Below are 27273 nucleotides of genomic sequence, written 5' to 3' on the forward strand. Positions count from 1 at the left end.
ACAATGAAAAAGCTTTCTGTTGAGATAAAGTTTCATAAAGCAGGTCACGAGCCGTGAGCCCGGCATACAGTAAGCACAGAACACGTGGTGGTTGTTTTCATTGCCTTTATCCCCATGACACATCAAACCTCTTCTGTTTCATGGTGGAAAAAATGGAAACACAGGCACATATTTTAAATGGATGTTAACTCAAATTCAAGAACTAGATTTCCTACCCTGATGCCTCGTCCAGAGGTTGAAATATTACCGCAGAGAGTTTCAGAGGCTTGGGGCTTTGGGCTGAGTTATGGAAGAGTACATGGACAGCCTTTCCTCTCTGAGGTGGGTGCCTGCATTGGGCAACCAGCGGTGAGCTGGGAAAGATGGAAACACCATAATGTAGTTCATCTCACCCGCCAAGAGCAGAGCCTAGAACAAACAGCACCAACAAAAACAAGTCTCTCTTCATCCAAAGAGATGTTACAGGCCCATGGACGTTACTTATAGAAGAATATTTCATGTGGTCATTCGGTGACAATATTCTTATTTACGTTACAGTTTTTAGCAAGCTTGATCATTTGATCTCTAAGCCAACAGCAAACCAAAGCAGTAAACTGAGGAGAAAGAAGGGTTTCAGCCAACACACTGAGAGCAAAGAAAGAGAAAACTATTTTAAAAATTGACCCCAGAGTTGAGAAAAGGCATATGGAAGCGTTTAATGGGGGGAGGGGGTGCTGGTGGATAGTCTTGTAATAAGAACACCAGGCAAGTATTCCCACACCACGCTTGGTGGTCTGCAAAGTGATTTCGTATGTATCTTATGTCCACACCAGCACAGTGAGGTAAGCCGAACTGTATACCTCAGAGGCACTTGCAGATTTGTCAGAGTGGCAGGCCATCCGTTGGTGCCTGGATTTGAACAGGACCGTTTGACTCTAAGATCACTGTGTTGTCTACCACCTACTCAACCTCCACACCAGACAAGGCCAATCTGCAGCTCAGGGCAGTCCAGACAGAATAGCCAATTAACTCTCTCAAGTTACATTTTAGGAAGATTGCTGTCTAAAATAGATAAAAACCAAAGGTATAGCTCTTCAGAATGACTTATTCCTATGATGGGCAATATTTTCCAGACCTATAATCAAAGCATGAGTGCATTTACTAGACAAAATACCAGAAACGGAGACTGTCCCCAAAGAGCCAAGCTGTGTGACCACCAACCTTAGTTCCCAAAGATTCTAGAGACCCCATGTCTCCAAAGAACTTTTCTCTCTTTTATTTCTTATATTTGTTTGATAATGCAAATGGCAAACACACAGTTAAATCCCCGAATGATGGCACTGAAAATGACCCCTATAAAGTAGCACTCCCTTCTTTCCACAGAATGACCTTGGAAGACTTTTACTGGAGAATGTCGAGTAGCTTTCCAAGAGAGACATTTTCTGGCATGGGGACATGGAAAACTCTAGACTGTCCTGGCAGCACCTTAAAGCAAGTTTTCTCAGAACATGAGAGGCCAGGAAGGACTGGATCTTTCCAATCAGGGGTGATCCGTTAACCAATCAGATTTTTTTTTTAATGTTTTTGTTTTTGTTTTCTGTTGTCTTGTTTTTCTGTCTCTCATTCTCCCTCCCTCGCCGTGTCTCGCTCTGTCCCGCTTGCTGTCTCTTCCCACGTGAACAGGTGAGAAGCCCCACCAATGCAGCATCTGTTGGCGCTCCTTCTCCTTAAAGGATTACCTTATCAAGCACATGGTGACACACACGGGAGTGAGGGCGTACCAGTGTAGTATCTGCAACAAGCGCTTCACCCAGAAGAGTTCCCTCAACGTGCACATGCGCCTCCACCGGGGCGAGAAGTCCTATGAGTGCTACATCTGCAAAAAGAAGTTCTCCCACAAGACCCTCCTGGAGCGACACGTGGCCCTGCACAGTGCCAGCAATGGGACCCCTCCCGCAGGCACACCCCCAGGGGCCCGAGCTGGCCCCCCAGGGGTGGTGGCCTGCACGGAGGGGACCACCTACGTCTGCTCCGTCTGTCCAGCAAAGTTTGACCAAATCGAGCAGTTCAACGACCACATGAGGATGCATGTGTCTGACGGATAAGTAGTATCTTTCTCTCTTTCTTATGAACAAAACAAAACAACAAAAAAGAAACAAACGAAAAAAAGCTATGGCACTAGAATTTAAGAAATGTTTTGGTTTCGTTTTTACTTTCTGTTTTTGTTTTTGTTTCGTTTCATTTTGTACTACATGAAGAACTGTTTTTGCCTGCTGGTACATTACATTTCGGAGGCTCAGGGGAATAATAGTTCTCCCAGTCTCCCTCGGATGGTGGCCTTAAGGCCTGGTAGTGCTTCAGGAGGTCCACTGGTTGGATCTCTAGCTACTGGCCTCTAAATACAACCCTTCTTTACAAAAAAATCTTTAAAAAAAAAAGTAAAAAAAAAAAAAATTTTCTTTTTTCACTTGTGAAGAGCACTACAAAAATATATAACAAAATCTAAAAGGCCTACTGTCTTTAAGTACACCGCTTGCAGTGTTTCAGTGGACATTTTCACAATTCTGGCCGCTTGGACTTCACAGTAACCAGTTAAAACTGTGGAATATCACTTTCTGGTTGAAAACCCAGAGGAAAGGCCCTGCTGTTTTCCACCCCCAACGTTGTCTGATTTCATGCAAGGGCTGTGGGTGTGGGAAGGGGCGTGGGTTTGGCGGTGTGGGAAAGGCAGACGGCAGGCTTCTCCCCCAGATTCTGCTCGGTCCACACACCCTGGCCCACCTCCTCCATGCCCCCCCCTTTCAGCAGAAGCCAGGAAGACTTGGACAAGCATCAAGCAACAGTGGCTATCGTATTTATTCAGTGTCTTCGCTGAGCCCCAGACTCAGCACAATCAAGAGGGACTTTCATGAAAGGCAGGAATGCAGATAAAACAAAGATATCAGAGGTTTGCACCTACGTTTCTAGGTACAAGAGAAGGATTATTTCCAACAATCTTTGCAAAAAACAAAAACAAACAAAAAAAAAGTGTCAGGATATATTCTTGTGGAAGAGAAAAAGAAAGAGAAATGGAGGGGGGGGGAATAATAAAAAGTTCTTGAGGCTTTTTTAATTCAAAATTTTATAGAGGGGCAAAAGTGACGTTTACCAGATAGAATGCTGATTTTTTTAATATATTTACAACAGTATTTGTGTAAAAAAAAAAACAAAAAAAGTGAGATTGTTAAAAGTAATTTTTTTTTCATTTTGGTTTTGCATACACTGCCACCAATCCCTTCTCTTTTATTTTATTTCACACACATATATATATTTTTTGGTAAGTCAAGACTGTTAAGGTTAGCGATACTGCTTCCAGATAGAAAGAATAAAAGGCAATTAAAGTTATATTTGAAAGAGAGGAAGGATATTTTCTTCATATTTTTTTAAATTTTTCTTAATTTTTATTATTTTAAGTATTGCCTGGGTTGATGAGGGCCTCTGGCCAGCCCATCCCTGCTGTAATTTGAACTGCTGCTTTGTATTTTGATATGTAGTCTTTCGACTTTTAGCAAGCTTATGTTGCTCCACTGAATATTTTTTTCAACTGATTCATCTAGAATTCTGTTCTTTTTCATGGGAGGGACTTTATCTTTCAGAAACAGATTTCTTGCTTCTCTGAAAGTTCATTGAGATCTTATGATTCTAGAATTTCTATTGACTTTACCTTTTTTTTCTTTGATGAAACACTAGTAGTCTAGAGGTCTTGACAAAAGTGTTCTTTCCTTTTGTGGTCAGCCGGGAGGAGCAGTTCACAAAACTCTACTGTCCCTCCTCACCCTTCACAACTACAGAGAGCGGCGTTATCAGAAGCCTGTTGCAGATCAGAATGCCTCGATGCCGAAATTACTTTCTTCCTTTCAAAGATCACCTTCTGTTTCCACCATGGTTGAGAGGGCTAAATAAGATGATTATTCTTTAGATGATTTATTAACCCTTGCTTGTTGGTAAGGTTTTAAAGAAACTAACAAAAATCTCCCAGATGCCAACATCCACCATTCAAAAGACCACCAATTCACTGCGTCATCTTAGATGCCACTCTCTCTTCCTAGTTTGGATTTCTCTCCTCGGTCCTGATCAAGGTATCAGAACAGAGATTTTTCCATGATAGACAGTGTCCTAAAGGGATTCCAACTCAAATATCGGAATTTTTAAACCTAATGAAAACTCCAAAGGTGATTTCATTGCTGGGCATATTTTAACACACTTAAGGGGAAAGGTAAATCTTTAAACAAAACAGAAACACTAAACTACAGTTTAAAAAGAAAAAAAGAAGGAAAGAAAGTATTTCAGTTTCAAAATTACTTTGCATTTTAATTTAATTTTCCTATCAGCAACTTATTTACAAAAACTGTGTGACAAATGAGGAGAAATCTTCCAAGGAAAGCAACTGTATAATAACTAAAGTGGTTTTACTCATACATTTTAGGATTGGTTAACTTGTATCTTTTCCATAAGTTCTTGGTGATGTTTAGTAGGGTTAGTGCGACTGGACTGGCGTATATGTGAGTTTCATTTGGTCCTGTGGTCCTTCATTCAGTAAATATTTTGCTAGTAGTTTTAATGTAGACTTGGATGATTAATTGACCTTTAAGTATCACCCATCGTGATTTCTAAGAGGAGTCCTACTAAAAACTATCTGTCCAAAATTGGCCTGTTTTAAAAGCTAGTGGGAAACAGCTTCAGAAACAAGAAATAGTCCATTTTCTCTTGCTTTTTGAAATAGCTATCTTAAGTAAGACTCCAGTATTTCCACTTACTACCAACAGAGGGAGCATTAGTTAATTAACCATGGCCTAGAATTTTGATATTTTGAAAAACAAGTCATTCAACCCATGATGTAAAACAGAAGAAATTGACATTAAAAAAAATATCTTTTTAATCTAGAGGAAAATGACATGAAATCACTCAGCATATGTTACAAATGGAAGAAGGCCAAAAGCCACTTTAAAGTATTTTGTATTATTGGACAGTAGCTCGTTTAGAATAGTGGCCTTACACAAACCTTAGCAAAGTAGACAGATGTTATAGGACCTCCAGAAACGTGATCTTGGGTGGCGGTATGGGCCACATTTAGCTATCTGCTTGTCAAATCTGAGGGACACTCATTTGCCTTAGTGCTGATTTGCCATGTAAAAAACTAAGCAATTGGGTTAAAATTTACCTTTTGTTATAGGACACGTGGGGAAAAAAATACCAGTTGGGTTTAAACTCTAATAGTCATCCTTTCCCTTCAAATGAAGTATCTCTTTTTTGTAAATGTTAGAGGACTCCCAAAGAATTCCTGGTGAGGTGATGTAATCATTATAACAATATGGACTATCTAGGTTTGCATAGCAGTAGACTTTTTCTTACTGTGTGTCTGTTCCTCCCAAACATCTCATAGTCCAAAATAGTTGACAGACTGTTCTCTGGAGAAAGGAAGCAGCTAGATTGGAGTGGAAGATCTAAGCTGGGGAGCAGTGAACTTGCTGTGGGACCTTACTCCATGTTCTGGCCTCTGAAAGGGCTGCTTCCAAACTGACCTACATTTTAGGAAATAAACTAGTCCGTGCCTATTTCAAAAGGATAGAGTTGCTTTTAGTTTGTCAATCCTTCTTTTCAAATTAGATCATCACCAACATCTTAGGAAAGGGGAAACATTTTGCTTCAAGAATAGAAGATGAGCATAGATTCTTTTATTCTTTTAGTTTCAAATCCAACAGTCTTCTTACATTTGGAACTTTATGCTAGGATGCTATGAGTGCTTAAAAAAAAAAAAAAAAAAAAAAAAAACTTCAGTAGCCAGGAAAAAAAAAAATAGATGAAATGGAAGCAAGTGTTCCAGATTTAAGACCTCTTAGGATGAGTACAGGGAACAAGAACTGGTATGGAAAAGTACTCTTTTTTTTTTTTTTTTTTTAGCAATTTATCACTTAAAACTGGATTAGCTGGACAAAGGAAAGGAAAAAGTCAAAGGGGAACGTTTATCTCTAGACAGTTAGATACAGTTTATGAAAAATAAAATTTTCTAGCACTAAAACATCAGTAGCATCTTAGCGGAGTGGGCAAGTTTTCCCCTATTGATATAATAAATGCCAAAATTTGTACCCCCCCAAAGCCCCAAATGTGTAAAATAGAGCCCAAAAGAAGGAAGGGATTGAGACATATGGGTCTGATACAAATCTACACATGGGAAAAGATTGAGAAACAAGCCAGGCCAAAAAAGACTCTGAAACGAAAGTCTCTATATCAAAATATTTCTTATTATACAGTTTGAGTTGTAAACTTTAGCTTCTAATAACAGTTTTATAGACTTTTTCTTCCCCAAATTCCTAATGCTCTGAATCTGTTTGTGCCATGAGTAAGTGTAGTGAATACTTTCCTGCTGTTGTTCAGGCTGAAGCCCATTCCTTCTTCCTAGGCATCTCGAGGGTCACAGTAGCTCCTGGCCTTAGAAGGAAAGACTTGAATTTGCTGTGTTTAAAAGTCACAGGGATTTTATTTTGTATCAGCTCAACATTCTGTAAGGACCAAGAAAACTTCTTCCAACTCATGAACAGTTAGAATTTGTGCATTGTGATATGAAAAGAGAAAAGGTTTCCTCTGGGTGTGTTAAGTTTCATGTTAGTCCTAAAGCCTTCACCTACCTGTACCCCATCATACAAGCACACCAACGGTATGTGCCCAGCCCAGGCCCCTCATCAGTGTTTTCCCTCAGCACGGAAGTTGAAAGTGAGGTGTGCTTCGTATAAAATCCCTCAGAGCCCCGAGAGAACATAATAAGGGTCACGTCGCATCCTCGGTGTGGCTCCCCAGAATGTTCCCAATACCTGCTGCCCTGAGGACAGGGGGCAGTGAGGTAGATCTGGCCAGGATTCCCACTCGCTATGCCCATTTTGGAGCCTTCCTCTATTGTTCTAGAAGATGTCATTTAATCAGTCGGGGCTGGGAGCAGAGTATGTGTGACTGCAGCAAAGGTATCAGATAACCACATCAGGTCTGCATCTGCTACAGCCAGTGCGCTGCCGCAGCAAAAAAGAGGCAAAAGGAAGGCGCGAGGGAGGAGTAGGCACCACCTGAGATGCCCCTGGGATTTAGGAGAAGGGAGAGTGCCCTTTCTGTTGTGACCTGACTCTTAAAAGAAATCTTCTGAAAGAATAATATAGTCATGAGTTGAAGTCCAGGGTAGTGGGAGCCCTGGCGAAGGGAACAGGACTGCGAAACGTATTCAGCACCAATAATGCGAAGCCAGAAAGCATCCAATCGCATCACTAGGAGGTTTGGCAAGAGGCCTTTAGAGAAAGCTCTGGGTTTTTCCGTGGGTAGGGTGGACAGACTTTTCAGTGATTTCTGGCTCTGAGAAACCTCTTTACTAACTATAAAAGAACTTTATTTAAATGGCCAATTTTGTCCCCCAGAGAAAGAAATTTTATAAAGAGAAAAATAGGACACTGAAGACAGAACCATGGGACTTGGTGTCGAACAAAAGGAAGGGTGCACTAGAATTTCAATCGACTCCCTGATTCCACAGAAGTGCCGGGCAACCCAGTGCCCCATGGTGTGCGGTGTGCGAGGAGGGTGCCTGAGCTGAGCCGGTCTCCCCGAGGCTAGACGCGCCCTCACGGTGGTCCGGCAGCAGCTGCTTTCGCTTCTGTGTTCTCGTGAAAAAAGGGGCTGTTCTCTTAGGTGCCCGGGAAATAGATGACATGGGGCAAACTTTCAAAAGCAATCTCTACCCTGGGGCTCAGGCCACATAATGGAGACAGAAAAGGGGCACAGAGGGGCTCTTGCTCCAGAGAGAATATTTTCAGATTCGCAACAGCTGTTTGTGTAGGGTTGCCATTTCTGATACTGCTTAAACCTCCCCAAGTAGGAAAGCTGTGGTGACTCAGTGTTCCTGTAAACGCAGAGCCTGGAAATTACTAACCCAAAGCATCATTTCTAACACTAGGTGCTAAGATGATTAGCCTGACCAAAACACCCCAGAGAACTTGGTAAGTCTCTGAATATTTTTTCTCCTGGGACACCAAATCCATGGTGGTCAGTGGTGCGCGTTAACAGATCCCAGAAAATGGCATGGAACACTAGGGTTCCTCTGGATTCTTTTTAGGGTGAAGAGGTAGAAGATGAGGACTGCACAGTGTGCATTCTTTTTCAGAACTATGTATTTCACTGAACGAAGGGTAGAAATGCCCTGGGTTGAAACAAGAAACATCATTTTCCACACCGCTGACCAAAAATGCTTGGTTTCCGGGGGTTCTTCAGGCCCAGCCCTTTGCTCCAAAAACTGAATAATTTCAGACTAAATCTTATCTGAAGCGACCTCAGTTAAGGTATTTTCACAGGAAGCCACTTATAGTAAAGAGTTACTGCCTTAAGTCAGAAAGCCCAGGGAAGAGAACAGAAGATAGATGGGACGGGTGTGAAGACGTGGACACTTCTTGCTTTTTTATGGTTGCATTATTACAAAAATGAGCCTTATTCATGACTGAAGACTATGGAAACAGTGACTTTAGGGGGAGGCACCAAACTTGTCAGGAGCTGGCTGCCCTCAGGAAGTGGCTGCTATTTCCTATCCTACTTCAGTGACATAGGACTGGGCTGGACGTAAAATAGACATCCTATTAGCTAAAGAGCGAGTCCCATAAGACACGATCACAGGTGCCTAAACTGCTAGGTTGAATCATTTCCTTAACAGGGAGAACAATCTCAACAAAAAGCTTTCTTTTCCTGTACAGTGTGTATCTCTAAACTTGTTTTTTCTCAATTCCAGTGAGCATCTGGGTTATCTGGTGGTTCTTTGTTTAAATGCAAACTCACAACTTTCAAGTCTTCAATGATGGAGCACGATCTGCAGATCATAGGGAAAATCTAGCCGCAGTTATTGGAGTCCTGGCTTTTGAGATACCTAATTAGGGTGTAAAAAGTCCCTAACTAGCCCTCTTTCAAATTCAGAGGTTTCCTTGATTCAAAATGCTTCAATGAGGTTCTAACCCAAGGCAGGAAAAAAAAAAAAAATTAACCCCATAGGAGACATCTGTTTCTACTACCGTTGCAACAGAAGTTTGTTGTTGCCCAGCAGAATCATTGCAATTTATATGTAGATTCTAGTAATGAACGGGACTTAACCCATCTAGTATGTCACAGCTGCTGTCCAAAATGTCTGTAAATGAGTATACATTATGCATGTACACACGCAGTGTGAGGTGCTCTCAGTACAAAACTGTTCCACATTCGTATTCCCTAGTGGCAACAAGATAAAGTCTGGAATTTATAGTTAGTCAAAGGTCTCAGATATCTCGTGTATCTGCTTCTGCTCTGTTGCCTTAGTTGGGTGCATTAGTGCTGTCCACTATCTGTGATGAGGCTTTAGGGCATTCTGAAGGAGCCCAACCATCAGTAATTTCTATGTACCCCTTTCATGAGAAACTTGAATATGCTTGTGTGGAGTAGAGTGCACTTAACGAACTGCACTTCTATTGGATTTACTGACGTGTGTGTGGACATGCGTGTTTGCATGTGTACTTGCTGTGGTCTGGGAGTATGTGTGCATCTCAAACAAAGCACACACAGGCATAGGTCCTGGTGCGTAGATACTGTTGCCTCTTCCCGCCATTGTGCTCAAGACTGGTGGCTCCCTTCCCAGGAAGCAGTCACCTGCCCACTCTGTTGCTTTTTGTAGCATTTCGGAGTTGGGAGACACAAAGGCAGCTTGTTGGATCCACAGCAAACCCACAGTGACAGGCTGCTTTCCTCCAGAAGAAGGTAAAACAGATGTACTCAACTGGCAAGTAGGTAAGAGGGAGCGGCAATGTGGGGCACCCCCTCTACCCAGGTTTCCTGTGCAGGAGCGGGCGCCGAGGCCAGGCAGGCAAGGCCCATGCAAACTTTTGCCTGAGCCCTTCCATGGCTTAAAAGCCTCCATTCCTTTCCTCTATGCAACCCAGTGTGTGCACACAAACACCCACCCACTTGTAAGTTTGACTCCCAAACTAAAGCTTCCTAATCCTGCCTGCATCTGCAGGGAATCATCATCAATCACAAGCTGTGTCTCCTGAAACCAATGTGGCCTTTGCTGAAGTCTTTCCAGGAGTGGGTTGTTTACCGTGTCTAGCAAACCAATAGACTCTCAGAAGAATCGTTTTTGGTAATCTCTAAGAACTGATGGCTCTTGCCCATCTCGAGCATTAAAGTAGAATGCGCTCTAGTGGACTGTTCTGAACAAACGGACCTGGCTCTCATAGCTGACTTTGAAGGGTGGCCTGGAAACAGTCGGATTCAGTTTTCTCACTCCCACGCCCTTCTTTTACTAGACGGTTTCTTATTTTTTATGACATGTGGATTATTTCTGCTCACTTACAGAATTCAGAGGACGTTTTCTTTCCTCTTCCATTTTGGTGACTTTTCCCCTCCCCAATTAAGTAAGGCTACTTACAGTTGCAATCTTTTTGTTGTTACTATTGTTTTAAATGTATATTGTCTTTCTATATCCAAAAGAAGTCTGTGACTGTAACCATAGGTATTTCTTTTTACTGGAAAAAAATGAGTTGTTTTTTTTTTTTTTTTAGTTAACAGTACTAGTGACTTTGTGGAAGAATATGAGTTACTATTTAGGTATGCTTACTTAAGTACAGTACACTACATTGCAGTATTTCTGAAAGCTAGAACATACACATTATATATAACAACTCTATATTGAAATATATATTACATTATATTCATTTTAACTTTTGAATCTGCCTATGATCATGAGTTGATTGAAATACTATTTCTTTGCATTTATCACCCATCACCAACCTGCTGCAGTTAATCTGGTGCATTTAATAATAATCATTACTGCTCTAGTTTGCTTTTTATATTATCAGCTTCAGTATTGTCTTTACAGGATTTTAGAATTTTTTTTAAGCTCAGACTTAGCAAATGTAGGAAAGTGAAAACTTTTTTTAAGAAAACATTTTTTTTTTGGCGTGGCCGACACAAAGAGGTTCATAGTCAAAGTGATCTTGTTTAGCTGACCCTCTCAATATCTGAAGAACAAAAGAAGTGCATATGAATGTATCTGTGATTTTCCCCTCTAGGACTGTCACTGTCTATATTTGCTTTTAAAAATATGACCAAGGGGCCTCTTAACCTCCGTATGATCTGACCAACAATTACAAGCTGCATTTCAAAGGGCTGCTCATCTGAGAAGCAGAAGGCAGTTAAAGGCCTAGCTGTCCCAACTGTATTTTCAAATATTGATTTTTAATACTAGTTCTTTACTGACTACTTACTGTTTTCAGTATGCTTACAGTTATTTTAACTAGTCTTCAGTGCTTCCCTGGAGGCAGCCTAGCAATATAATGTTCATTTTCCTAGGAGATTCTTTTTAATAAAATCAGAATTTAGGAACTTTTTCATGACAGAGGCTGATAGAACTAGAACACAGAAAATTATAGTTCATTTTTTAGTCTGCAGAATCCATAAAATAGTGGTTCTTGGGTATCTAGCCCTCAATATCTACATTTGTCTGTTAAGGTGGGAACTTGGTGCCTTTCTTCTCTACCCAGGCCATCACGGAAACGTCAGAAATCAGGCATCCTGTCTTCCTCTCAAGACATTTTTTCAAATAGTATTTTTAGATAAAGAGCTCCTTCAGCTTCCCTCAGCTACTCAACCCAATGCCTGGACAACCCCGCTGATGGATAAACTTTACATTTGTCCAGGGTGCCTGGACCAGTTCTACATTCAGGACAGGATGAAAACAGCTGTTCATCATACTCAGCGTGAGAACCCTTCCCACACTGAACCGCCATTAAGGCTTCTCAGTGTGAATAACACCAATTCCTTCCTTTCATCTCTTCCAGTCGATTTTTGTTTTCAAATCCCACCCCATTCTGCTGTGCCCCTCCAACAAGCCCTCCCCCCTCCCCTTATCCAACTCCCCTCATCCAACTCCCCTCCTTGCCCTCTACTTGCGGTACTCATTAAGGAACTACCTGCTCTAATCTGCATGGAAGGGGCTAGTATTGAGTCTAAAAGCAAAAATATCCATCTGTTTCTCCAAAGTTTTCAACTAAATATATTTCTGCTAGACCAACACCATAGTGAATTGAGGGTGAGGTGAGCTGTTCCTTTTCCAGTGATCACTTAATACCCAAATTGTATCAACTTCACTATTTTCCTCCTTCCTTCTCCTCATCCATTCTCTTTATTTCTTGTTTCTCTCTAAGACTTTAAATTACCTCTTCCTCTCCTCACTGCCTTAAGAACTCTAATCAGCATGACATCTGAGGGCTCATTTCCCTCTCTTCCCCCAACCCCGTTGTGAATGTCCTTCTTTGAGCTTTATGTGGTGAAAGAGCACTGACATGAGTGAGTTCATCAGCATGAGACCCGTAGGCAGAGTGAAGCACGTCTTCACTGTACCTTCAGGTTTTAAAAGTTATCAATATTCTTTTGAGAGTGGGAGGACCTGAGTCACAGTTTTAAATGTCAGCCGTACTAACTGAGGTCACAAATTCTTTTCACCTTCACATTTGGCCAAAGACAAAGGGAAAAATATTTTCTGTTTTCTTTTTTTTTCTCTCTTTTTTTAAATACCACAGTGTTCAAATTCCTGATATGAGTAGACCATTTCTGAGGGAGAAAAAAAATCATCAGTGATGACTCAACTCCTACTAATATTTAGCCAAATGACATACAGGTACTTGACTTAGAGAAATTTAATGAAAGGAGTAACATTTCAGAATAATTTTGATACCTGCTCAAGCCCTAGTGAGCTCTTCTGAAACAGGTAAATCCACTTCTACTCAAAGGCATCACAGGAGATAATTAGGAAGAATTTTTTTCACGTCATGTTTTTGAAAAACAAATAATTGTTGATTGGTTTAGAACTTTAAGCAGTAATTTACTAAGGGATGAAAAGATCCATAAAGTTTCTAAAGTGTCTATTTTGCAACCACATATTTTTAAACATAAACTTAATATGTGCTTAAATAAAATAATAATAGGGCAGAACAGATATTTGGAAGAGCCCAGTAACTAAGCGTTCACCATGTAATTTGGTCATCATGCTAGATCTCACTTCAGTGAGTTACAACTGTCTGGTTGCCAGAGCATTGTCCAAAAGACTCATACATTTCTGGGTCTCCCCCTTTACAGGATGCTTATGACGCAATCTGAACAACTCTGTAACACAGTCTTTCCTGACTCCCAGTCCAGCACTCTTACTGTGATACTGCTTTGGCTCTCGGCTCTTGGGTGGACCATTCTGTGGCATCTAGAGCACTACCTGATTTTGAGCACACAGGGGTATGCTTTCATTTCTTGCCTTGCCCATCGACAAATGGAAGGAACATTAATGTCAGAAATGTAGTCTTAATTTGATTTGAGGCTTGACGCAGGTTTTACCTTAATCAAACCAATTTTTAACATCTCACGCCATAGAGAGCAATGAAATAAAGAAGAGGTTCAAAAACCTCCCTGAGTCCCACATCTAGTAGGAAACCAACACTTCTTAAAGTCAGTGTGTATGTTGCTTAGGACTGTCATCTTCACTTAGCATGCTCTCCCCATCATTCTTATCTCCTTCTCTTTCTTTGTCCATTCTGACTCCCTCTTTTTTTTTTTTTTTAAAGTACTCTTCATCTAAAGTATTCATCTCCTCAGGCATTGACTTCTGAAAGAACAAAAGACTCTCTTTTAAATCCTAAATGCCATCATTTAAAGTATAATGTGGAGGAGGAGTGGATCTGGTTCTGGAAGGTCCCATTTGGTCCAGTTTATCACAAAGATTCCTCCAGGATGCCTTCTTGACCTCGTTCCTTCTAGTGCTCCAAGAAGAGCTCTAACCCTGAGACCCCAGATTTCTCACCACAGCCTCTGCATTAGTCTAGATTAATGTTGAAATCCTGTTTAATATTCTGGAGAGTCCAGGATGTGAATTTCTTGTTACTTTCGAGCCTCCTGCTTTTCTAAGCTAACATCGGTAGCCCTAACGGTAAGTAATGCAGCAATATAACGGTCAGAAACGTTACAGTATACATTTGGGAGGACAGGAAGGGATTTCTTTCTTTGCCTCCATAAAAAGCTTGCTTCCTACCCCGGCCCCACCCCCACAATGCATTTCAGAAGCTCTGCATCTCATTTTACAGATATATAGTTTTAGGATTTGCAGATAGAGCTTAGGAAATATTCTGAGATTGAGGCTGGTAGCAAACCAGGTTATTTTCTGCACTGGACTTTAGGACAAGTGTGCACGGATACAATTCCTTCAAAGAAAGTGAAACTAACATAGTAAAGCAAAGGGATAATACTTTTACACATTAAAACAGTTGTTTGCTATCTGTAAACCTTGATTTAAGCATAATTATTACTTTTTAGAAACCTGAAGCTGGAGGAATGTGTATTTTAGTGAAGTTTGTTTGTTGATTTGTTTGTTTCCCTTTATCTCTTTCTTCTCAAGGCAGTAAAAAATTTTGATTCTTTAATTTGATACTGTCCATGGCCATAGGCGTCAGTCAAATCACTGCCCACCCTTACCTTACTCCTTTCCCTCTTGGAATGAAAAGCCTTCCATTCTATCATTAAGGAGTCTATTCTCCATGAAAATCTTATCTTCCTCTTCGAGTAGAATGTGAGAGCTTTGAGGAGAAAGAGTCTCTCTGCACTTTGAGGGTAGAATAGTTAAAATAAAAGCTATTCCTTGAAAAAGAAACCCCATTTACCTAAACTTCACAGGTATGAGGCCTAAGGATGGGAATTGACTGCAGATGAAGTTCATGAAATTTCACACTACAAATCCTTATTGTCTCCTCAAATTTTTGAAATAAGGCTGAGGAGAGACTAATGTAATGAAAATCCTCTTTGGATGTTTCTTACTGATATAGGACAGAATCACCAGAAAAGAAAAAGAAAGGATACTTCTAAAATGCCAGAATCAGTTGATCTGTGGATTGCTATAATTGTTCAGACTTCTGTTCTCTTCATTTCAAAACTGCATGTGTTCATGAGGTCTTAAATGGTGAAACACCACTCCTCCATTGCCTGTCATCTCCCCAACCTGGCACTGGAGGTGACAGTCACAGAGGGAGATTGGCATTGCCAGTACTTCACCCATCCATACTCTCACCACCACAAAAGAAAGAAAAACCAAATTAGAAACTTTAAAAAAAAGAGGAAATTGTAGTGCTTCATTTGAAAGCATACTGTTTTCAACTCAATTCAATTTACAGATAGCCTGACAACCTTTTTATAACCTGTTTTTTATGCTATAATTTGCATTCTTAGCTGAATCTTTAAAATAACTGTAATTTCAATTAAGTGAACAGAGGAAAAGCAAAGAGGGGAAACAGGACAATGTGATGGGACTAAATTTGATACAGTTCTGGATTCCTAAAGCCAGTTCTCAGGGTTAGCAGGAAAAGTCAGCACCACTCGCCCTTTGCCATTTTTGCCCATTCTCACTATTATAGGCCTAAGAATTAGTAAAATAACCTCACTTCTTTGTGATTTAAGACTTCTCTTTTTTTTATTTATTTATTTTTTGGCTGTGTTGGGTCTTCGTTTCTGTGCGAGGGCTTTCTCTAGTTGTGGCAAGCGGGGGCCACTCTTCATCGCGGTGCGCGGGCCTCTCACTATCGCGGCCTCTCTTGTTGCGGAGCACAGGCTCCAGACGCGCAGGCTCAGTAGTTGTGGCTCACGGGCCTAGTTGCTCCGCGGCATGTGGGATCTTCCCAGACCAGGGCTCGAACCCGTGTCCCCTGCATTGGCAGGCAGACCCTCAACCACTGCGCCACCAGGGAAGCCCAAGACTTCTCTTAATGCTATCAAAACCATATAGAGAAATCATAGAAACCCTTGACTGCTCCCATTACTAACCTGCTCTCCGGGGCTTCTGCAGAGAGATAACGGACAATAAAATAATGGTTCAAATTTAATACAAGCTTTAGACATAGACTAAAGTGATTAGTGTATGTTCACTTCCAGAGGGTTCTTTGAAAAATAAGGTGAGTTACTCTGCTTCTGCTCTCCTGGGCACAGACTTTGATTTGGAACCATCTATATGTAGATTTGTAAGAGAGGATTATCAAAAGCATTGTCAGCAATGAAACTCCTTCTTTGGTCCCAGTGATTACGTTTTCCCGAGGGGCCTACTGAGATATAAATTAAGGGTAACTTTCATATATCTAAATTTGGTTGTTTGCACTATCGTTAAAAGAACTGTGGTTTTCAGAGTAAATGAAAGCAGAGTCTCTTGGTAATCCTCATCGTGGCAAACGAAGGCAAGAAGTTGATAGAATCGAGAAACTCTGTGATGACGTAGTGTTCCAAAGGAATTTGAGTGTGCTGACCCCACGAATGTTTCTGTAATCTATTCTAAACTACATATTGATCCTCCTGAGACTTCCAGCATGCATGTGGTATGTGCATACAAGCAGATTTACACTTGGAGGGTGGGGACCCGGGCAAACTGGAGAGAATGATTCTGGAGGATGATCAAATGCAAGGCATCTCTCCAAAATCACTCAGTACTGCCATATCCCAAACTAAGTCCAGATTAATCTTAAGCAAAAAGTAAGCTCCATGAGACATCCTGCTATGAATGTTTTTTCTTACAGAATAATACAAGAAGAGGTACAATGCAGACCCTTAATTTTGGTGTAATAATTCACTTTTATATTTAATAATTGTACTTTGTGTGTGTGTGTCATTGAGCTATTTGTACCAATTTTCAATCTATCATCCTGAGAGGGGCCTTGAGAATTTCTGTGTATGTGTATGTAGATCTGTATTTATGTGTAGTCAGAAAAAATGGATAGGAGAGGAATGAGGCAAGAGAGAAGGTCAATGTGAAAAAGGGAGTGCTCTTAGTGTCCCTATTTATGTTAGGTAAGGTGGCTGCTGCCCAAAGCCCTTGAGGAATAGCTGATTGCACTATTCAAAACTAAGAACCCAGCACTGTTAAATTTAGGACCGTGTTTTGGGAAACAGGAAAGCTTTATCTTTTTCTGTACCCATTCCCTTTAGCATCGGAGCCATTTGACATGATGAAAAGCATTCAGTAAAAACCACTACTGATCTTTGCATTAAATAGCTATTTTCCTCTTCTAAATACTACCCTTGGTTTCAAGTCAACTCCTTCCCTTTATTTTCTGCCTATTGGCTTAACATTTTACAGAATAATGCCTAGGCGTATGCTAGCTGTTTCCTTCCTTTGAGCTGAACCAAACAGGGACAACGAAAGAGATGAGTCACAGAAGTGTGAGGTAAGGACTGAATTTCCCACTTTTGTGGCACTGGTAACTTTTAGTAAGAGCTGTTTAGGGTTGAGCTTGGGGCTGTAATAGGGCTTTTTTTTTTTTTTTTTTTTTTTTTTGCACTAAATAAATATGACTGCACTGCATTGCACTACTGAAATGTATTTACTTGTGCCGGGAGAGAGTGTGTGAGGTATGGGAAAGAAAGAGGCAAGTTTTGAAACTAGAAGCACCACAAAAATGGAGGGTTATTTCCGTCATGCTTGGTCTTAGCAGAGTTGGTAAAAATCTGTGGAATCTGCCAACTCTTGATCAGGCCTAGAAACTGCCATGCTGATAGGATCTGTTTTCTTATTATAAAGAAGCTGAGTTAGTACTGTAAATTGAAGACGTTTAAGGAGAAGTTTGCCCAATGTTGTCTCCAACTAAGCTTTCAGTAAGAGTTGCGATGGTGAGGAAGCCAACCGAGGTGACCGGAAAGTCTTCGCCTTGGCCCGAGCTAGGGCCTCCTTTCAGAAAAACCTCACCTTGTCCGTATTGGAGGTATCCTTTCAGCCTGAGCATGCTTTTTCATCGCTGGGTGAAACCCAGATCAGGCTAACCAAAGAGGAAGGCCATGCATGTGGTAAAATCCTTTAAGATGACAGTAAGGGAACAGTGCAATAAACATTGAAAACCAGTGAGGTGAAAGGTTTATCTGAAACAAGCTAGGCCAACTTTGAAATTGGAGGAAGGGTCGGAGGATTAATCAGAACCTACTTACTAGCTGCTCCATCAGAGACTATCCTTTATAAAGCAGAAGACCTTAACAGTGCCTAAAAGCCTAGTTTTGAAGTTGTTGCTTTTTCTTTCAATTTTTCTTTATTGGATTTATTTTTATTGCCTTTTTAAATCTTAGAAGTAATTAGAATTTGACAGCTCTTTAGTGAGTATTAATAAAAGAATCTTTCACCACAGGAAAAGCAATAGATCGTGTAGGGAGTAATAACAGGAGAGTGAATATGCCGAAGGACTCGTCCAGAATCCAAGGTGACAGCTTTGAAGATTCTGGTTCAGTAAGAAAGGGTCACAACCCATATCAATGGGTAATGTGGAATTTCTCTGATCACTATCACATGTTGGGGCATCAATTTGGAAAACTCTCGGTTGCGGCCTTTCTTAAGATTACATTGATACCTATCTCTTTCTCTCTCCTCCTTACCATCCATCCAAGTCTACTTTTCCAAGTTAAAAAATTTGTAAGGAAGCTGTCAGCCTTGCTAGGCAGAAAAACTCCATTTAGAGCTTTCAGAACTAATGTAAGCAGTCCCTCAAGCACTCAAAGTATTATCTCCCTTTCAAATAAGAAACTCTAAATTCAGAGCTCTTTACAGGTACTTAGAGATGTGTATTGGGTAAGCACTGAGAAGATACCGACTGCACCAAACCAAAGTTACAGAAAGAAATAATTGACCTTTTAAAATATCTTCACAATAACTGCCCTAGGATACTTCTCTTGAGGCTTTTGGAAAATAACTTCTTCCTTGAAACTTGCATACCCACTCCAGTTCTGTCACCAAAGATTTTCCTTTCCAGAGCCCCACCTCCTCTCTTGCAGACAAAAGTAATACAACAGGCTCAAGGGATATGCTTTGGTGGTCAAGGGATGATACTTTGGTTTTCATTCTGTTCACAGTGATATTTACAGGAGACTTCTTGTTAAAGGAGCTACTGAATTGTCTTTATGACTTAGGGTTTGGTTAGAGGTTTAAAAAACTAGGAAAAAATAGATAAGCGCTAGTACTTGACACTGTAAACTGTCTTTATAATAGAGTCATGACCTGGAGACTGATGGAGAGAAAGAAACTTCCATGGAAGAGAGTGAGCTAAATCATTTAGAACCAAACAAGGATCACTGGTGAAATGTGGGGCAGCATGGACACAGAGCCGGTCAGTGCTCTCTGCACGACCGGAGCCAACGGCAATGGCCAGTGGGAGAGTCAGATAACTGGCCAGTGAGTTCAAGTACTGGAAAAGCCACAGTCTGGGTTTCATTGTAGTTGCTGGAGTGGTTAAAACATCCATGCCCACGGCAAGGAAGATGCTGAGGCTGATCTCTTGTGATAGTGCCTTTCTTGTTGTAGCGAGTACTAGGTTAATAATCTGTTCAGTTAACGCTTTTCTGGATCATTGCCCCCAGTCTTCTGAGGAGGTCTGAAGGGATAGTATTCACCTAGGATGAAGGGATAGTGTATTGCTCCTGGAATGCTGTGATGTGATGATATTTGCACTAGATTCTAAACTTTAAACTGGAGCAACTGAATGAGAGAAAAACCAAGGATAGTTCAAAGAAACCAAAAGCAGTATTTCCTGACTGATGTCATTTCTTTGTCTTCTTCGTCTTCTTTTTTTTTTTTTTTTTTCTTTCCTGAAAGAAAACTTCACACTTGTTGATTACCAAGCTCAACTTTGACCAATTCTTTTCCTTCTTATTTTTTTTCCCACACTGGACCATCGGTGTGAATTAACCATCAGGCAGGAATTGTTAATGGAAAGGGCCTCTGTCATTACAACTTCTCACCCCTTCTCTGCTTCATCAAGGGCATGGGGTGGGGGATGGGGGGGCAGGGAGCCTCCAGAGCCATCGAGCCCTTAGGAAAGCCAGTAAGCATAGATGTCATGTCAAGAACTGTGTTGACACATATTTGCTCAGAGGACATTGGGGCCCAGAGCGAATCCTAAAGGATGCTCAGAAAGAAGGAAACCAATGTGCTGAAGAAAACAAAGGGAGGTGGTGCCCAAAGTTTGCCTATTTCTCCTCTCTCTTCTCTTTCCCACCTCACCCTCATATTCCCTCTATCGGAATTATATTTCATCTCATATATTATATGGTACCAGAATTATTTGGTTCCTTGGTTTCTCTCTTTATCAGTGGGCTGGAAACTCCTCCAATATTAAAAACAAATACCATCAGTGGCTCCCCTGTGGCCTCCCAGTTTCTCAAATGCTGTCCAGCTGGTCTTGACCAGTCAACTAAGATAACTTGGAAGCTCTGGCTGGCTCAACCACCTGTCCACTTTATTTTCATTTTGTTTCCATTTCCATTTGAATTTTGAGTGATCCTATGGAAAGGTGGAAATCACAGGAAAGGTTTGGAGGCTGTAATTCTAGGGCATAGCTTGTCAGGAGTTTGTATTACCCAAAATATATCTTTTTCCACCTGTTTTCAGTTGAATCTGTTACCCTGATTATAATTTCTATCGTATTTGTGGTTATTTTTATAAGAAAAGAGTCCATTTGCAATGTCTCTTTGAGTGCTTTTTTTCTATTTTCCCCACATAGATGCAGTACCAACCTGTTAATGAAATACCTTTTTATTATATTATTAATATGTAATTCTACTGTAGACCAAAAATATAAAAAAATTTTGTTCATTTTAAAGATATAAAGAACTAGTGAGTGAAAGATTAATAAGAGTTGAAGGAAAAGACAGAAGAGCAGTGGTTAACTATGTTGAGTTAGAAATCTAAGAGTAGCCTTACCTATTTTTTAACCAGTGCTTGCCAATCATACCATAGTTGGGATTATAGTCTTGGCTCCTTCATGCTTATGTTTTATAAGTCTTGTTTGTCTGTTTGTTTTTCTTTGATGTAATTGAGGTTGCACATCACGCTATTTTTGGCAATGCCTGATTTTATTATATTGTACTTTTGTGGGTCATTTCCTTTAGAAGGATGGGGGAAAGTTTTATTTCTTTTAATTTAAAATTTGTTTAATGCACTGGAAATAAAATTGGACATATTTCACTGTTTAAAAAATCAGAAACAAAACAGAACAAAAACCACAAAGAAAAAACCAGCAACCAAATAAGCAACAGGGAAAAAAAACTTGGGGAAAAAAAAAATCTGTTTGTACTGGATACACATACATAATACATCCCACTCAAAAGAGGAATACCATCAAATAAGAAAAATATATGTTTCAGCTGCAATACTGAAACGGAGAAGATACCTGGGTTCAATGAGGATGGGGAAAACAGGACATTGCTTTGAGATTTGAGATCTCGTTATTGTTCCAATTAGTGCCCAAACTGGTTAAATGTGGGCGTGGTGACTACAGAGGAAATAGCCCCAGCCTTCCGCATACCACTGGAGCTCTCCGTTACCGTTGATCTGACGCTTGAGCTCCACTGTAAGGGGGAAGAAAAATGTGCTATGATGGAGAAACTGGCTTGTATAGAGGTATTTGTACAGTACACACGTGGACACAGTTTAGTCCTCTGCTCATCCTCATGTTTCTTTTCTCCCTGAGGATTTGCAGCAGATAAACCCACAACATGGGAGACTGTAAATGACTCCTCAGAACATCAGCTAATGCTAAAGTACCTCTTGACTCCAAACTGATCTCCCTTCTTGAGCATTCCCAGATACCAACAGAGCCAGTAACCCATACAAAGGCACAGTGGAAGGAAAGAGATTTTTTCTAGTCAACCAGCTGTATCTTTTGTTTAATGTTTGCTGGGTTTTTCTGGTTTTGTTTTGTTTTAGAGTTGGGGTGGGAGTGGACATAACTTCACAAACCTAATACAGTAATTGTTTTGCATCTTCCATGTTTTATGCAAAAGCAGACATTTAAATCAATAAATAATCGTGCCCTAGACTGAAAGTTAATGTTTAGGAGAGGAAAAAAATTGTTGGAATTTTTTCTACATTTTTTTGTGAAGAATCTTTTTTGGAAAGGAAGGATACATATTTTTGTTGTGTAATATTTTCTATTTTTGAATGCATTTTATTGGTACAAGACTGTTTTTTTGGTGAAGACATTATTTAAAAAAAAAAAAAGAAAAAAACTAATCGAAAAGTTTGCCCTTAAGGATATGCTGCAGTTTTGAGGTTAAAAAAAAAAATAACTGATTCAAGATGCGTGTTAAAAGTTGGGATTATATTGTTGTTTTTTGTAATTGTTACAAGAAGAAGTTTGTACCCACTGCTGTTTATTTTGTTTCAGATGAGTAAGTAAAGGGATTGTTCTTGTTTTATTCTTTTTTTAGAGAAAAAAAAAGCTATTTATGAAATGTCAAAAACACTGGACTGTGAGTTTAAGTGTGGAAGCATTTTACCACCCTGTGTCTTCGACCAATTATGGGAAACCCCTTTTCTCTTCCCCCCACCCCCTGCCTTAGCCTTGCCAAATGAGAAAAAATGTAACAGCTGTCAGATGATCGAAGCCACTGAAGACCTGCTTTAATTTTTACGGTTTGAAAAAGTTGGAAAACCAAAGTTAAATTTCTTTCTGAAATCCCACTGTCCGTAGCCCGTTTTTTTGTATGACACAGCCGGTTGACTCTGCCTCTCTGTCTTGGATCACTGCCTTCTTAAGGACTGGGGGCCAGCTCTGATGCAACAGAGGCATAAAGGTGGTGAGCCTGAGAGTTGAGGTCTCATGAAGTCCATGGGAGCAGGGCTTCAACTTCTCAGCGGGCAGCCACGCTTCCCATCCTGAGGGGAGGCTGCCGAGAGAGCAGTGCTGACCTGCTTGAGCAGAGATGCCCCCTCATCACCTCCATCCTCGGCTTCTAAGACCTCCTTGTTACCATCGCTCTCTAGACTGGCTTTGCTTCTCTCGGCAGCCCACCTTCCGTGGATGGGGTGGGGGGAGGAAGGATCCAATTGAAAGAAACGGCTGTGGGTGCTGTGAAGGCACCCCCAGCCCTGGGGAAGGTGGGGCAAGGGACCCTCTAGCACAAGGGAGCTTGCCTGCCTCACCTCTGGCTGTGGATTATCCATCCATCTACTCACTGTGAAGATGGAGAGGCAGAGTGCCCTAAGGCTGTTCAATAGCTTTTCCATATTTTTTCAAGATTGAAAAAATAATTTTTAAAACTGTGATTTAAAAAAAAAAATCATTTGGCTGGAGGGAAGGGAAAAGGGAAACACCAAAAGCTGTAACATGATTAACTGGAGATATTTAACTGGGAGCACTTTCTAGACCAAGACAAATGAATTCCGTTCTGGACCCTAAAGCAGCCAAATCTTGAGACTGTCTATGACAGAAAGCTGAAGAGAGGCCTCAGTTTCTTCCTCTCTCCTTTCTTCTCTCTGTCTCGAAATTCTCTCTTGTTCTCCGTTTCCAGCTTCCCTTGGACGACTGCCCCAATGGCCCTTGGTCTCCCATCTCACTTGTGTGTGCACGTACACACACACACACACACACACACGCACACACTTGCACAACACCATTTTTCTTAAGGATTGTGGGACCGAATAAAATCTTGTGCCTTCATTTTTTTCCTTTTATAGTTAGATGAACCTCTTCCTTTTTTACAATGTTTAAAAAATAGGGGAGGTTGAAGTGTTAGTAGAGGACTTGGGTGTCGTTTAGGAAGTAATTTCTGTTTAGCACGTTCCCCCAAACATTAACACAAATACTTCCACCCCTTCATCATACTCTTTGGACATTTAGAGCATCAAGTAACCGGGTACATGACAGCCAAAACCCATTTAATTTTAGAGCAATTCCTGAAAATTTTATTTCGTACACTTCTTTGATCTTTATCAAAAATGAGGTGAGAAATGGCACGCAGCCTTGTTCTCCCACTTTGGTGCTTTTGCGTGTGGCATGGGGTGGGCGTGGGAGTGGGGAGAGTGGGTGTGTTTTGACAGAGGGTGCATCCCTAAAGATCTCTGGTGCTGAAGGGCCTCCAGTTCCTTTCAGAGACTGCATATGACACACTTTACACACGAATGGTATCACATGCAATATTTTAATGGAGCAATGGGAGAGGCTCTTTGAAACGGGGTTTTGCATCTTTTTGTAACATTTTGATTTCTCTGGTGCCTTATTCCTACTGGACGCTGGCACTCACATCCCCACGGGGAGCTGACCCAGAAGTCAGCCTCGGGAGCGGGGACGCCTGGGCGATGCTGGAGCGTGCAGGGAGTGAGGCGGCTGGTGTCGGTTGGTGGGGAGGGGACTAGATGGCATCTCTGAGCCGAAGCCAAGCAGGAACTGCACAAATCCACACGAAGTTAACGCTTCCGACTCGGAACACACCGCAAACTCATCCTTCCTCATCTGAGCTTTCCTTCCTCCTTCCTCTTCTATCTCTGCCTTCTCATAAGGCGCTGCTGCTGCTGAGGTGCCCAGAGTCCAGAACGCTCAGTAATCACTCAGGCACAAGCCTGGCACTGCCACGTCAGCCCCTGGCACGACCAGACCCGGGCTTCTCTTGCTGGGGGCTGCGAACCGTCAGATTTTTTCTCATCAAAAATGTTTTCCAAGGAATCAGTGGAGTACAGTTATTCTGCATTAAAAGTGCACTTTAAAAATAAATAAATAAAAGCTCCAGACTGTTTAAAATGTACAGAGGGGGCAGGGGACAGATAAACATGTGCTAGTGTCTGAACCCAGTTCAGTTTATCTCCAGTTGAAACGATATACACTATATTATGTATAAATGTATACACACTTCCTATATATATCCCTATATATATATAGTGTATATATTATACATGTATAGGTGTGTATATGTGCATATATACACACATGCACATAACAAATCCAGATGCTTTCATTACAAAACCAGATGCTACACAAACAGCAGCAGAGGAAACAAGGTTGGACTCTTGCAACAGATCACAAAAAATAAAAACAGCCACTTGCAGTGACTTTGGTCATTTCTGTATGTTCACAAGGAATGGATTGTAACAAAGAAAAAAAGGAACAGTATTAGTGAAAGAGGAAAAATGGGCGAAACCATCTTGATCCAATGGGAATGCAGTAATGTTCTATACCATTTCACCTGTTTCTTTTAGTCATGTTGATTTGATTTCAGTTTTTGGCTATTAAATTTTTTAAAACTCAAGTGACCCACAACAAACTGAACAAAACAACTACAGCGAAAGCCCTTTTCAGTGGAAGATGTCAGAAATCTCAAAACCCTTGGCCTGACTCAGATCTACCATGTGCAAATCAGTACTCTCTTAATGTTTGAAATAAAAGTGAAAAAAAAAAACTTTTTTGAAGCACCTTAATGTGGCCATCCATTCAAGGAATGGGTGCCACCCTTTTCTTTGAGCACCTTATTGACGTGTTTTGCTATCTGCTGTCTTTCTGTTATCTGTTGGCTGAATGGCTAGCTGTTAACACACACATGCGCACAGACCAGAGAGCTGGGCATGCGTGTTCTCAATGAAGTTTACTGTGGTGACTGCTGAAAGGTGAACCCGTTTCCTGATCTTCCCGCCACAGTGTTGTGATAAGATTCGAAGAAGCCCTATTCCCTGCACAGAAATGTTTCTTATCACATTGTATCTTAGTATGGAAAGGAATATGGTCCCTTTTTTGCAATTGCTACTGTACACACACACACACACACACACACACACACACACACACCCCACACATGCACAAACATATTCATTCGTCCAAGTGGTATTTTCAGTGTCTGTGTGGGTGTCACTGTTTACGCAGTTTCTATTTCCCAGTGAATTTTAAGTGGAGGGCAACTTTTCTAACCAGATTGTCTTTTCAGACTGAAGACCTGGGTATTGGGGAAGAGTTTGGAAAGAGGGAGAGGCAAGGAAAAAGAGAGCTTTAAATTGAAAGAATAATTTCCCATGAGGAATCTGAGCTCGATGACTGCAGAGACTGTAACCTCCAACCTTTGCAGGTGGGCAAGGGACACTGCTTGTATCAGTCTGTGTACCGTACAAACCCATGGAGACATGAACACACACCCATCCACCATCAATATATACACGTGGTTTGGGATGAGCAGGTCAATAGTTTTGAGAGGGAGTTTGTTCCTTTTTTTTTCTCATTATACTCTTAAATTGTTGTCAGTTATCAAACAAACAAACAAAAAATTTGTTTTGAAAAACCTTGCATACGCCTTTTCTATCAAGTGCTTTAAAATATAGACTAAATACACACATCCTGCCAGTTTTTTCTTACAGTGACAGTATCCTTACCTGCCATTTAATATTAGCCTCGTATTTTTCTCACGTATATTTACCTGTGACTCGTATTTGTTATTTAAACAGGAAAAAAACATTCAAAAAAAGAAAAATTAACTGTAGCGCTTCATTATACTATATTATTATTATTATTATTGTGACATTTTGGAATACTGTGAAGTTTTATCTCTTGCATATACTTTATACGGAAGTATTACGCCTTAAAAATACGAAAATAAATTTTACAAGGTTTCTGTTTTGTGTGGAAGAGTAATTGATGTTGCTAAGAATGATGTTTGTTTTTTTGGGGTTTTTGTTGTTTTTTTTTAAATGTTACCAGCACTTTTTTTGTAAGTTTCACTTTCCGAGGTATTGTACAAGTTCACACTGTTTGTGAAGTTTGAATATGAAGGAATAATTAAAAAAAAAAACAAAACTCTTCTCTTGGTTTCCTGTTGTGTCTTCTTTACATTGTGGCAATGTTTCTACACATTCATACATTGTGGCCTAGGCCTAGTCTGAGGTTATCCAAATTGAGAATTATAGCTAAAAGGCCAGGAAAATTCTCAACATGTCAATCCTCATGCTACAAGAAGTGAGAATTCCAGGATGGGTGATACTGAAATCACTTTGGGGAAATTTAAGGCCAGTTGGGGCATTTTCCTTCTCCTATCCACACCTCATAAATGGCACATGGCTCATTTACTGTTATCTGAATTGGTTCACCTTTTTTCCCCTTTCTCCGTGTGCAAATCATTATCTCTCTGCCTACTGTGGAAATAACCAATCCCATATGACACTATGCCCATCTATCCCTGTATCTTTGTATCCAAAGAAAGTTCGTGGTTCAAAATACGTCCCCATCTGATGACTGTGGGCACTCCTGAGGGACTCCTGTTTGCTCCATAGGCCCTTTCTCATACGCGACCCCACCCATAAGGGCTCTCTAACCTCATCATTCTCACAGAAATTGCTGGTGTGATGGAGAAAATGTACATCTTGTTTGTCCCGGGTGACGTCAACCCAACTGAATTAGATTTGCTCTCTTCAGTAAGCATCTACATTTCACTCAAAACTGAGCAGTGTATGCAAGAAATGGA

General features: G+C 40.8%; 1 protein-coding gene across 4 annotated transcripts in view; it reads left to right on the forward strand.

Annotated features, from left to right (window-relative positions):
• The window catches only part of ZBTB20 (zinc finger and BTB domain containing 20), an 837083-nt gene extending 810469 nt beyond the window's left edge, over positions 1-26614 (forward strand). For all 4 annotated transcript variants that reach the window (XM_019922546.3, XM_073804216.1, XM_073804214.1 and 1 more), the window contains one exon: positions 1663-26614. In XM_019922546.3, the coding sequence (XP_019778105.1) occupies positions 1663-2084 (422 nt within the window). In that variant the 3' untranslated portion in view covers positions 2085-26614. The remainder of the gene's footprint in view (positions 1-1662) is intronic.
• Positions 26615-27273: the final 659 nt, after the last annotated feature.

Source organism: Tursiops truncatus, chromosome 4 (genome assembly GCF_011762595.2).
Source record: "Tursiops truncatus isolate mTurTru1 chromosome 4, mTurTru1.mat.Y, whole genome shotgun sequence".
Classification (NCBI taxonomy): Eukaryota; Metazoa; Chordata; class Mammalia; order Artiodactyla; family Delphinidae; genus Tursiops; species Tursiops truncatus.